Source organism: Prosopis cineraria, unplaced genomic scaffold (genome assembly GCF_029017545.1).
Source record: "Prosopis cineraria cultivar Desert tree isolate PC_DT_omini unplaced genomic scaffold, ASM2901754v1 PC5, whole genome shotgun sequence".
Lineage (NCBI taxonomy): Eukaryota > Viridiplantae > Streptophyta > Magnoliopsida > Fabales > Fabaceae > Prosopis > Prosopis cineraria.
In genome coordinates, this window is record NW_026555336.1 from 39,655,516 (window position 1) to 39,668,006 (window position 12,491).

Here is a 12,491-nt window from a genome sequence, read left to right on the forward strand (position 1 = left end):
CATTTAAATTATTCTTTTGTGTAATCATATTATCCATAATTATATATATAGTGTGATTTACTAGGGCTATGGCTTCTAATATGCCTTTCTTTAATACCCTTTGTAATGCTTCAACTTCTCAATTTTGTTTTTTTCTTTAGATAACTGCATTTGATCTAAAATAAGAGACATTTAGATATCTTAAAATCTTAAAATAATGAAGATTTATATTTTCTATGATTTTTTAAAGAAAAATATTAGAATTATACCCTTTTATTTTTGAAAAATCATAAAAAAAGAAATATTCACCTTTTTGGGACTTCAAGATATTAAAATGTCTCTTATTTTATGTACAAGCTAATGATTCAAAGAAAAATTAAAAATAAAATTGAAAAATTGGGGTGTTACAAAGAGCATTAGAGAATAGCACATTAGAGGCCCCTAGCCCAATTTACTTTTTGTGTGTGTATCATATATTATAATTATTTATTATTTTAAAAGAATATATATGTTTTAAGAAAATTACAAGAAAGTTAGGGACAAACATAAAACATGAAATGGACGTACTTGGATGTTATTTTACACATAAAGAGAAAATTATAATACTACAATTTTTATGTAATATCTTAGGTCTATTTTACGTATATGTATAGATAGGACTAGGGTTTTCCATATCCAATTTCTGCATCCAGATCCTTTTCTTCGAAGCCTTCTTCTACATTCACCAGATCTTTTCTTATCATTTCAACACTTTGTTTATAATCACCCAACTTTTCTTTCAACTCCTTCATTTCTATCTCTAAAGCCAACAAGTTTTGCTTCAACTTCTTCACTTTCTCTGCCTTCTCCTCATATCCTCTCATCTTTAAAGCAGATTTAATAACAGGTTCCAACCAACCCAAATCTAATCTACTCATCTCAAGTTCTTCCCACAAACGCTGAAGCTGCTCACACCCCTCATCGTTCATGTCTTTCCACTTTTTGTCCTTCAAAAATTGTAGAACTCGACCCAAAGCATTAAATGCCCACTCTGTAAACCTATGACTTCTATTATTCCTACAATCCAATAGTGAAGGATGCCACATACAAACCTCCTCTAGCAGTGGAACAAATGGTTTCTCTATTCGTCCTATATCCTTAAAATCAACCTCATTATCATCATCAACCTTTGAATCATTTGCAAGAACTTGGTTGGACTCCTTAGGTAAAGAAGGATAAGTAGGGTGATTTGCAGGCTCGATGCCTTCAGATCTTACAATAAAAAATTCAACTTCAATGATACATTTATCATTGGAAATAAACCCACCAGATGGGTCCTGAAGTACTCTTAAAGGCATGAAAGATGTAAAGCCCCTGTTAACTGCGTGTGCACAGAACTTATGCTTTATATCTGCATTCAAATGAAAGACTATTATGAGATCGATCAGCCCATCTCACTTCAATTATTAAAAGATGATACCACCGATCTGAGAACAAGTTTTAGTGGAATGTAGAATAGATAAGTATGAAATGATGATACCTCCTTTTGCAGATTTTTCCCTGGAAACTTGATTGACCACAGTAAAGGTGAAGTCTACATGTATGCTCCACCCTTGAGACAAACTTGAAGCATCAGCTACATGCAAATATATTGCCAAAAACTTCCCATCTTGTCTTCCTCGGTATACAGCAATTTTCCTGCAACAATTATCGCCAAAAGAAAAATTTATATTTCGTTGCCCATGCATGCAACTATTTTGATAATTTGGCCATAAACTAATTATGGGATTTTTTTGATTGAATTTTTATTGATTTATAAATATAAAATCATAGAATAAACAGTCACTGTGTATAAGAACTAAAGTGGAGATGAAACAATTTAATGAGGAATTGTATTTGAACATATACAAAATAGGTTTGAATTACCAATTACAATCCCCGATGGTGAAAACCTCAGAGTAGTGTCGGGTATTGATCTTCAATGTCTTGAAGTTTTTGATGGTCCATGCTATTTTTTGGTATGTTATATCCTTTAGCTGTTGACTCTTCATCATCCCGTCAACCTACGATCCTTGTCGAATCAAAACCTGAAGCCCTTTAACGTACAAGACAAAAAATGAATTTCAAACTTATCACATTGACAAATGAAATTATGATGTCAAGCTTAATTAAAATGAAACTTCACCAACAGTGTATGATGGAAAGGTCAAATTTTTCCCCCGCTTGAGAAACCCAAACACACACTACAATTCTTGAGATAAAATAAAGAAGAATATTTAAAGTGAGAATAGGAACAATTAATCAATTACGTGGATAATGGATGCAGGAAGAAAAATGGTTAGAAAGTAGGATGAAGAGGAATCATATAGCGGAAGGAAGCAAGAGGAAAGGAAACATAGGAAACAAAAAAGGGATGATTCTTTAATTTGTTGTTGCAAACAAGGAATCATTGAGAGAGTCCACAAATGATGTAGAGTAGGTCTTAAGTAATTCTATGCCAATACCCAAGTTGTTCGATGATTTTGTGTAACCTAAGATTCAGCGATAGATTAATCATTAGAAATTAAAAGGACATATTTTGTAATAAATTTTATATTTTATACCCCCATCTTAATTTATTATGTATTTTTAAATAAAATCACACATACTAATAAAACTCATTAAATACATTTATAACTTTGTTTTTTCAATGTAAAAATATATATTTCTAAAAATATTCTTCATTTAATACTTTATTTATAAAAAAATATTAAAGAAAGAATATCATAGAAAGGATAATGTTAGAAAAACATCATTTATGAATTTTTTAAAAAATATCTTATATTTTAAAATGATGATTTCTTTCAAAAATATTTTATAATTTAAAAGGGAGGTAGCATACAAGAATAGTACCAAGAGAAAGTAAAAAGTCATGTAATTAAACTGCTCTTGGATTATTAGCTAGGTTTCGGGATGCCTCATTTATTTTTCCACTTTTACTAAAGCTTATCATTTTAGTAATTTTTTATAGTCCTTTTGAATCATAATATATGGTATCTTTTTGAAGTCTTACATGGTCTAAAATATAGGGTATTTGGTAACTTTTATAATTGATTTTTTAACTATACATTTACTTCATTTATTACTCTTTTTGAAAAATAATATATTAAATTTTAATTATCATTATTAAAGCACTTATATAAAGTATTTAGCGAGGGTAAAATTAGAAAGATGTAATTTTTTTTTTAAGAATTTAAGGTTTCAACTATCATTTTTTGACATCCATGAATTAGTTACTAATACCCTATATTTTTGTCTAGAGAGAGTAGTAAGTAAATACCATTAAATATTTACTTACCTTCTCATAGATGTCAAAGATTCCCAATAAGGCCACCCTTTTAGATTGGATCCACTTTTCATGTTTCCGTATGTAGCATGTACTCTTCTTTTTATTAAGAATTTGTTTTGACTAAAATATAATTTTTGTTCCAAGCCTATTTTAAGCTTCTAAAATAGATGGAATTAAATTGTTTGTGCTAAAATCAAATTTTTGGTTCAAACCCAAGCTAAATTTATATAAAAAATGTGGTTAATAGGAAGACTTGTCCTTTAACAAGTTGTCCTCTAACAAGGCAAGTAGAAGAGGTTCAAAAATATTGCAGCAAATGGCCTTAAAAGAAAATGTAGAGCTAAGAGGAAATTGTTATTTTTTACCTATAAAAAGGGAAGCAAGGCATACTTATACATGTACCAGGTCTTTTCAACTCCAATTAATTCACCACATCAATCACCACCTAGACTTAGATGTGTGCTTTCTTTTGTCGCAAATTTAGATATAGTTCATTCATTTATATCAATATGCATGATGCATCCATGAGTGAGCATCAAGTTCCCTGCAACCAAAAGAACAACGTCACATGAATGAATAGCAGCATAGATGCTCTAGCATTTTCCTTTTATTTTTCTATATTACAATTTTTGTAACTTATTTCAGAATAGTAACAATACTAGGTCTACATAATTTTCGTAGTTTATTCTGTCTCATTTTTTTCTTCTTCTTTTATTTATAAGTTACTTCTAACATGGGAATCCAAGAAAACTTTAAAACTCATTAATTTTATGTAAAAATTTAACAAATTTTTAATTTTATTCTTATTAAATATACATATTCTAACAATACATTTTTTTCTCTAACATTCAATGGAGGATAAGGGGGTATTTGTGATGAAAATTTATTAATGTGATTTAAAATAAGACAAAATTTTTTCTCTACCCTATAAATAGGACCAAAGGGAATATTTTGAAGCACATGTGCACTATTTGAAAACACGCGCCTCTAACATGTTTGTGCATTGAAACACTGCGAACAAAATTATAAGGCATTTGTTGCTAATTCACACTTTCAATAAATTAGTTAATGACATTTAAAACTATATATCTTTTTATGTTCACCTTTATTTAGTATGGTGTCTCAAGTAAAAAAAAAACTTAATAAAATCATAACTTCTAATTAAATGAATTTTTGAAAAAAACCTTACTAATCACAATTTAAAAGACTAGAGATACTTTCTATATGTATGCTTTTAAAAAAGTGCCCTATAATGTTAAAAGAAAGGGTAACAAGTAAGGACCCCATAAGAACATTAATGTTAAATTAAGATTTTTTTCAACACTAACATTTCCAAATTCAATATTTATTCTCCTATATTTCAATATTAAAATTTTTGATTTGACATTAATATTTTTACAAGGTTCTTACTTGTCATCCTCTCAATAAGGAAAGGAGTATAATAATATAGTATGTAGTTCCCAACTATCCTCTTTAAAATAATTATCATCTAATATTAAAATATATAGAGTAGAAATCATACAATAGTTTAGACAATTAAAATTTTTAAATTACATCTAATTAAATTTTTATCACATGAATCATTTAATTATCTATAATCTTATTGAAAAAATGAATGATCTATAAGGCTGCCCTTTTAGATTGGATCCACCACTCACGTTGGAGTGAACTATATACTTTATAACATATTGTCTTTGTTTTTATATATAAGAGAAAAAACTGTATCATATAATTTAAAAAAGTCGATTAATTATAATAATTATACTTAAAAATAAAAAGAAACTATGCTAAAATGTCTTTTGTTAATCAACGTAACTTTATATTAATTGTTTCTTATTAATATAAATTATAAAAAATGATTTAAAAAATATATAATAAAAATTTATTGAAATGAGTAATTTTACTTTTAAAAAAATATAAGTCAAAAGTGAAGAGGGAGTAACGGAGAACAATCTATCCACATCTATATCGTGTGACGTGGACAAGAATTAGGTAGGGAGCACTATGCTATTATATACACATAAATACTATATCGTTGTTAAGATATGAGACAGAGAATGAGATTGAGGTGCCATAATATTGTTTGATTAATTAATGAAAGGAGACAGTATAATTTATGAATGTTGTATTTGGAAATGAGAATAGTACTAGAGCAAGGTTCGGGGCCATGCTATCCATTGCCGGTGCAGCTGGTGTTCCAGTTAGATCGAAGCAACGGTCTGATTTCGATGATGACGAAGAAAGTGAAGATGATGATGCGCCAGAGAATGGGAAAGTGGAGGAAGTGAATAAGGTGAAGCAGAAGAAGCCGAAGAAGCTTAAGGTGACCGTCGCCGAAGCGGCTGCGAAGATTGATGCGGCTGATCTGACGGCTTTTCTTGCTGAAATATCGGTGGGGCGCCTTCCTCCCTTAATGGGTTTTGATTCACACACGGTTATGTGTGTGTTTGGATTTGATCTGCTGATTCGGAGAGGAATTGCGTTTGGATTAATTGTCTGTTTGTTTTGTCCAATAGACATCATACGAGTTGCAGCAGGACATTCAGATAATGCGGTTTGCTGATTATTTTGGGCGTGCATTTTCTGCTGTGAGCTCTTCACAATTTCCCTGGATGAAGCTGTTGAGGGAGTCAACGGTGGCTAAGATGGCTGACGTGAGTTACGCATTGGTCTAATTTGTATAGTATACATGCATCTATCTAATTATAATCTTCATGATAAATTCGGGAAGACCGAAGTTTATTAAAAAAAAAAAAAACTGTGATTTGATGCTTGATAAGCTGGTCAATGTTGCTTGATAATCTGTGTGCATATTCATTTGCATGTATGTAATTATAGTGAGAAGCGTTAACCATTGGCAACTAGTGATGGAATACGGGATAGTTAATTAATATAATTAAAATTTATTTAAGATATTAGGATTATCCATTAGGGATATTTAAATAAGGATTTTATTCATTAGAATCAGGAGTTATTATTTATTTATTGTTATCTTAAATATTAGTATTTAATATTATATTTAGATTTAGAATTTGAATTTAAGTTATTATTATTTTATTAGTTTTAGGACTCTATAAATAACTTTAGAATTTTTCACTTGTATTCAGCTTTTGAATATTATTGAACAAGAGTTTTCGAGAGTTTCGACCTTTCCTCTCATTCTTTCTCTTCCTCCTCCTTTCTCTTTATCTCTATTCCCCTCTCCCTTTCCCCGTTTTACATCAACTAGATTTTGAATATACGTTCTGAAGCGTTAACCTTTGGTAACCATGGCAACCATCCAATGTAAATGGAAACTTGCCCGGAGTGTCTTTGTTCCTTGAGGTTCCATATTGCTTTTCAGAGTACACCATTTATAGCATATTTGTTATATTTCTTCTTTCTTCGATATTGTTGTTTTATTCTTGATGATGATTCTTTTATAAAGTGGTTGTGAATTTAAATTGAAATGCATATTAATTTTATTTCTCTATGCCACTAAATATAGTGCTATCTAAGTTTAAAGTGATGGTACCTGTCATGTTTAGACTATAGAACCGGTGATTTTAAATATGATTATAATTATGAAAGCTAAATTTATCGGAAACCATATGTTGCAATTTTCCTTTAAATATTCTATTAAATTTAAAGAATCTAGTAATAGCTTCCCATTATACAACATGATAATATTCTAATATCTTTCTGCTTGTGTTTTTAGACCATTATGCCTCGTAACATTCCTTGGGGTTGTGGTGAGATCATACAATATTGAAAGTTTTTATGCACAAGTTTTTCTTAGATCATTATACCTTGCACCTTTACATGGTGTTATGTTAAACAAAATACAATTTTTCTAATTCCTTTCTATTTGTACCATGATAGGTTATTATACTTTGATGTTTGATGTCATGGTAAGATATGTCCGAACAAAATTTGATGGACATCATTAGCATTCAAACTTTATCTCATGTGGCTTACAAGAATTGTTTTAGTTTTCTGACTTTCTCCTTGGAAGCTAATTAACAAGTGTACATTTTACCAGATCCCGCTTCTCACATTTTTGACGTTGTATACAAGACATCAATTGACTGGATCAACCAACGTTTTCTTGAGGCACCAAGTTCCTTTATTCTGTGGTCTTTAGACTGTATTCTTGCTGATTTGACTAGCCAGAAAGCTGTGACCAAGGTCTCCAAAAAAGCTGCACAGCGCATGACTACAAAATCTTAGGTAACTTGATACCACTAGCGAACGGTATGGTTGGTCAGAGCCAGAGATGTTAGACCAGTTCATCAACGAGTTCTTTGTTTTAATGGTCTTTCCACCTCTTAACAAGGTTTGCTATTTTATTTATTTTAGTTTGTTTATCATGAGTCATGAGGTCTTGTATGCCATTCGGGGGGCCGTTCACTAGTGTTGAGTTTAGTTAATGTCAATTACAACTATGTTCAAGTAGCTGATGTACGAGGCAGGGTATGGATGTCTGTTATTGTTGTTTTTGTTTTCCTTCTGGGATCTTTTTGATCAATAGGTCCTATAAACAAAAGAAAAAATAAATTAATTGTGAGTTATGTGCTCCTGAGATGTGCATCTAATTAATTAGTGCTTTGCATTTAGATATATGGCTAAAAGAGGAAGCTTGAGTTGAATTTATAATTTAATCATTATTGGGCACTTTAAGTCTTAAACAAAAAAATGCCACAAAAAAGTCCAAACAAAGACGATGCTTTTTTTTTAAGCAGCCAGCTGGTTAAATCTTATTTGGGGAGTAGTTTATATTTCCTGATTCCATCAACTTGGTTGTGTGAATTTGATTGCAGACTGTTTGCGCCTCTTTGCACCTTATTTACATTGAACATTTGTCGTATTGTTTATAGTTTTTTAAATTCTAGTATGATTTTTTATTTTTTATTTTACTTTGTATTGACATTATTTGCAGGTTGCAATGTTTGCTGTCTTAGGCATGGTATTGCGGCGGAAGCCTGATGTTCTACTTAGCCAATTACCCATATTAAGGGACAGTGCAAAGTATTAAGGGCAAGATAAGCTTCCAGTGATTGTATGGATAATATCTCAGGTGAGTGCTAAATGTTGAAACAATTATACACGAGTCCACCAGAAAAATTCGTATAAAATATGATTTTTTTTTTTTTAGTTTTTCCTTCACTTTTGTAATGCTGAATATTGAAGTACTTTTGTGCAGGCTTCAATAGGAGACCTCTTAGTAGGTTTGTATGCTTTGGGCACACAATCTCCTAAGTGAGCAGCAAAAGTGTTAATCCACAATCCAGGGATTTGATTTTGCAGCCAGTGGAGAAGTACGTTTTAGCTTTTTCTCCTCAATACTATTGTCATGCATTGATAACATTGTCTTTTTTTCCCCCCAATTTGGCAGCAGAATTTTGTCTACTCCAAAAGCACGACCCATTTTAGTAAATGGTGCAATCAGGAAAGGGGAACGATTAATTCCACCTTCTGCATTTGAAATATTGATGCGTGTTACTTTCCCTGCATCTTCAGCTAGAGTAATGGTTGATTTTCATTTGTTTGCATGTTTGTATAGGCTACTGAAAGGTTTGAGGCAATATATCCGACTCTGAAAAATGTAGCTCTCGCTGGTTCCCCTGGAAGTAAAGCACTGAAGCAAAATTCACAGCAAATTCTCAGTTTTGCAATCAGGGCACCAGGAGAAGCTATGGAAACTGTATTTCGGAGCTTCATTTGTTGTTTCCCTTTTCTTTTCTGCCAAAAATATTATAGAAGTAAATATATATTAGAAGTTATATGTAATGTAGCTAGGTTTTCCAGTCAATCCTGTGTTGTCAAAAGAAGCAGCTGGTGTTTTCATTTGGTGCTTGAGCCAGAGTTCAGAATGTTAGAAGCAATGGGTGAGCCATTCTGTCTATAAACATGCCATTTTGATTTGTGAGTTCATACAAGATTATTGCGTGCTTTTTTTTGGGGGCAGTCATTTTGCTTGATTTTATTTAGTCTCATTCTTTATTGGTTATGGGCAGGAAAAAATTTTTCCAGAAAACGTAGAAGCAAGTGTTTCCATTCTGAAAAAACTTTCTGAAGATTGGACTGAACACGCAGCAAAGTTATCTCCTTTTGAGCCTCTGAGGGAAACTCTAAGAAATTTTAGGCAAAAGGTAGCTTCTCATTCATTTTTACCGTGCATGATATTTTCCATTTAAAGTATCTTGTGCTGGTTGCCGATACCCTTGACATGGACTGATTGGCATTTCTCAGAGAATTTCATTTATATATAATTGTAGCAGAATATATGAATGTTTTCTTTCTAATGATTGGCTACTTTTTGGCCATAGAGTGATCAAGCACTGGCTACTGGGACAGATGCTGCTCAGCAAGCACTCCTTAAGGATGTAGACAAGTATAGCAAAATAATCTTAGGAACAGTATCGCGAAGTCATGGGTGCTTGACATGTTTGACCTTCACGGTTGTTGCTTTAGCTTTGGGTACTGTTGCATTCTCCCCCAATATGGGTTCTTGGGATTTAAGGAAACTCTCTGTAGCCGTCAGCTCTCAGCTCACCTTCTGAAAAGCGAGAATTATTCTGCAGCACTGACAGCCCATGGCTCTTTTCAGCTCACCACAAGTGCAACTAGTTAAATTGTGAATTTCCTCATAAAGAGCGTAACATGGAGGTTGCTTATTCAAGTCCTGGTAGGAGAGCTGCGTAGTTTAGGCAACAGTGCTTCGAGGAAGTTTAGTTTAGTTTGACCATTAAGGACTTATTTTATACTGTTTCTGTTCGGTTTCCAAAAATTTGTTACATCATGGCTGTTAAAATGACAGTGCTGGCAAAATGCCGGAGTTAGCTCCCCCTGTATCCTGAAGTCAGTTGTGGCTGATACAGCTGAGTTTTCACCCAAAAAAAGATGCAAAATTTTCTCGAGTTTGCATGGTTATGGCTGTCACTGTGGCCTGTTCCCTTTTTGCTCGTCAGTTACTTTCTTCTGAATAATTTTTAATTGATCAATATTGCTTCTGCAAATCATTATTTGGTTTTTAAAAATCAGGAATAGATGACTGCTTGAAGACAGAGGGAGAGGGTGGATGGTTGCTTTGATTAACTAAAAGTACCTAGCTTCTCTCTTTTAGCACTGATGCATAATTCAATCTGTATCTGCTGGAGGCACTGCACATTGTTGAATTTAGACCCATGATTTGTCCATCATATTTTGGAACAAATGCGACTTGAGGCCCAAACCATTGAGTCCAACCAAATTGTCTCACCTGTGTTTCGTTTCAGGGAAACAATTAGAACCACGTTTTTAGTGCTTCTCTTGCTAGGTGATTAATAAGTTGATAACTACAAAAGTAACAAATAAGCCTAGACTTTACAACAGTCTTTCAAACTGTTGAAGTAGGTTTGATGTTTTGAATTTGGCCTCTGCCATTTGTTTTTCCCACTCTCTTTCGTCAGGGACCTCAAATTGGGAAAAATGATTAGTAGTAAATTTTGCGACTGTGTTCCTATCAATATATTTTCTGATCACAAGAAGAAAAGGCGTGTTTGTTTCCGTTTACAAGCCTTCACCTCGAGTGTATTGTTGGCAAAGGCTGAATCACCCTCTTACCCACAATAATTTGAAAATACAATTGATCCCTTTTCCCAAAATCTCCAGCCAGATTTCTTGTCTTGTGAATACAGTTTCATTGATAATCATCAGGTTCGGCAAACGGGTACTTTGGATATGCATTTCTAATCTTTGAAGGATCCTCAGGCGTCGACCAAGGATACTTCAAGGATGGGTCCCTTGGGAATTTCCTGAAGTTCAGAAATGGTGCCCACAGAAGTACCCTGCAGAAAAGAGGGAAATAATTTACCCATTCACGGTGGCAAAATGGAATTCTTCTTATGGTGCTGAAGAGGGAGGATATTTTTGGCAAAACAAATAATTTTGGAAAAAAGCATTGCTATGAAAAAAGCAATTAACAAGCATGTTGAATTGACGCCCACAACAACTTTGCACAATCAAATTTGAAGTCTTTATATTATGAATATCATAATTTATATGATATATAGATCTAAAAAAAATTTTGTAATCACATCCGTGCATAACTAATCAAAAACAGCAGAGCAACAACTTCTCACCCTGGGAAGAAAATGAAGACAAACATGAATTGCACATACATCTCGAGAAGGTTTCTTCTGTACCATCTTATCCTAAGCCAGTTCAATATAATTGGCTGCAATTCGCCCACACACACACACACACACACACACACACCAAGTATCAGAATTCCAGATAAGAAAGGCAAGCACAAACTTCACAATCTGTATTAAAGGAGAGAACTTACAGGCATAACTATGAAGTACCCAAAAAGAACAATCCCCAGCTGTATCAAAACCCAGCTGAGTTCTGGCTCGTTATTCACTCCAGTGACTGCGAATGCCGGTTGCTCAGCCTGTTCAAATGACCACAGTCAACCTTAACTTTAAGCCGCAAAAAATTACAGAAATGTTTGGTATACCCTATTGGTTGATTTCTAAGATCATTAGTGTTTTTACTGCTATTCCGTGCTACCCCAACAGGTATATGTGAAAAAGAAGATCTCACAAGGGCCAAGAGAGCTTCTATTTGTAGTGCCAAACTTGGTTTCTGTAGACCGATGGACTCATTTGGCTTTTGGGAACTGCTTGTAATGGTCTGTAATTGGATTCATGGGATGTAGTCAGAAGAAAGATCCAGTAAAAAGTAATAATTAACTCAAAACTGTTGGCACAAGAAAGGGAATCAGACTATACCGGTTGGGCAGGAGTGGTGCTATGAGATGATGGTTTGTACTTGGAAGCAACAAAGAAAGAAGCAGGAGTCCCACATCGAGAGGAGGACGAGAGAGGAGGCAGAGCTTTGGGAAAATGGAGGTTGAATGAGCAGCTCATTTTTTCAGAGCTCTCCCTTTCTGTGTTTGATCTCTTTCTGTGTTTGATCTCTTATCCTCTTCGTCAGTTCAATTCCACGGCCACCGTAGTCCATAGAGCCTACTCCTAGCCTTCAGTTCAAAGATAGAAGAGCCAAATACTTCAGCAGATGCCACGTGGATATCAGACTCATCCGCATCCACTGACAAGTGAGAAATTTCATGTCAATTAAAGCGATTGTGTGATTTTCCACTGGTAGGCTCATTTCTACTTCGGCTTAATATTATCAATAATTCAATATATACTGACAGATCTTATGGGCAAGGCTACAT

At 33.3% G+C, this 12,491-nt stretch overlaps 2 protein-coding genes and 1 pseudogene across 5 annotated transcripts; 1 reads left to right on the forward strand and 2 right to left on the reverse strand.

The window, feature by feature from the left end:
- Nucleotides 1-523: 523 nt before the first annotated feature.
- Nucleotides 524-2,292, reverse strand: LOC129310397 (MATH domain and coiled-coil domain-containing protein At3g58370-like). Of its 4 annotated transcripts, none has more exons than XM_054952224.1 (4): nt 2,268-2,292; nt 1,885-2,053; nt 1,499-1,656; nt 524-1,369 (listed from the first exon to the last, which is right to left on the reverse strand). In XM_054952224.1, exons 2-4 carry the CDS (start codon nt 2,010-2,012, stop codon nt 639-641), a joined length of 1,017 nt encoding a protein of 338 aa, XP_054808199.1. In that variant the 5' UTR covers nt 2,013-2,053; nt 2,268-2,292; the 3' UTR covers nt 524-638. The 4 variants fall into 4 exon arrangements, with proteins under 4 accessions (XP_054808199.1, XP_054808194.1, XP_054808196.1 ...); XM_054952219.1 differs by having other exon boundaries at nt 2,144-2,278; XM_054952221.1 differs by lacking the exon at nt 2,268-2,292 and adding an exon at nt 2,144-2,257 and having other exon boundaries at nt 1,885-2,045.
- A 3,057-nt stretch (nt 2,293-5,349) lies between these two features.
- LOC129311759 (uncharacterized) lies at nt 5,350-10,198 on the forward strand (annotated as a pseudogene).
- Nucleotides 10,199-10,739: 541 nt separating this feature from the next.
- Nucleotides 10,740-12,284, reverse strand: LOC129311758 (NAD(P)H-quinone oxidoreductase subunit L, chloroplastic). Its single transcript, XM_054954210.1, has 5 exons — nt 12,043-12,284; nt 11,855-11,944; nt 11,595-11,702; nt 11,389-11,483; nt 10,740-11,094 (listed from the first exon to the last, which is right to left on the reverse strand). The coding sequence occupies exons 1-5, from the start codon at nt 12,178-12,180 to the stop codon at nt 10,947-10,949; spliced, it is 579 nt and encodes a 192-aa protein (XP_054810185.1). The 5' UTR covers nt 12,181-12,284; the 3' UTR covers nt 10,740-10,946.
- Nucleotides 12,285-12,491: the final 207 nt, after the last annotated feature.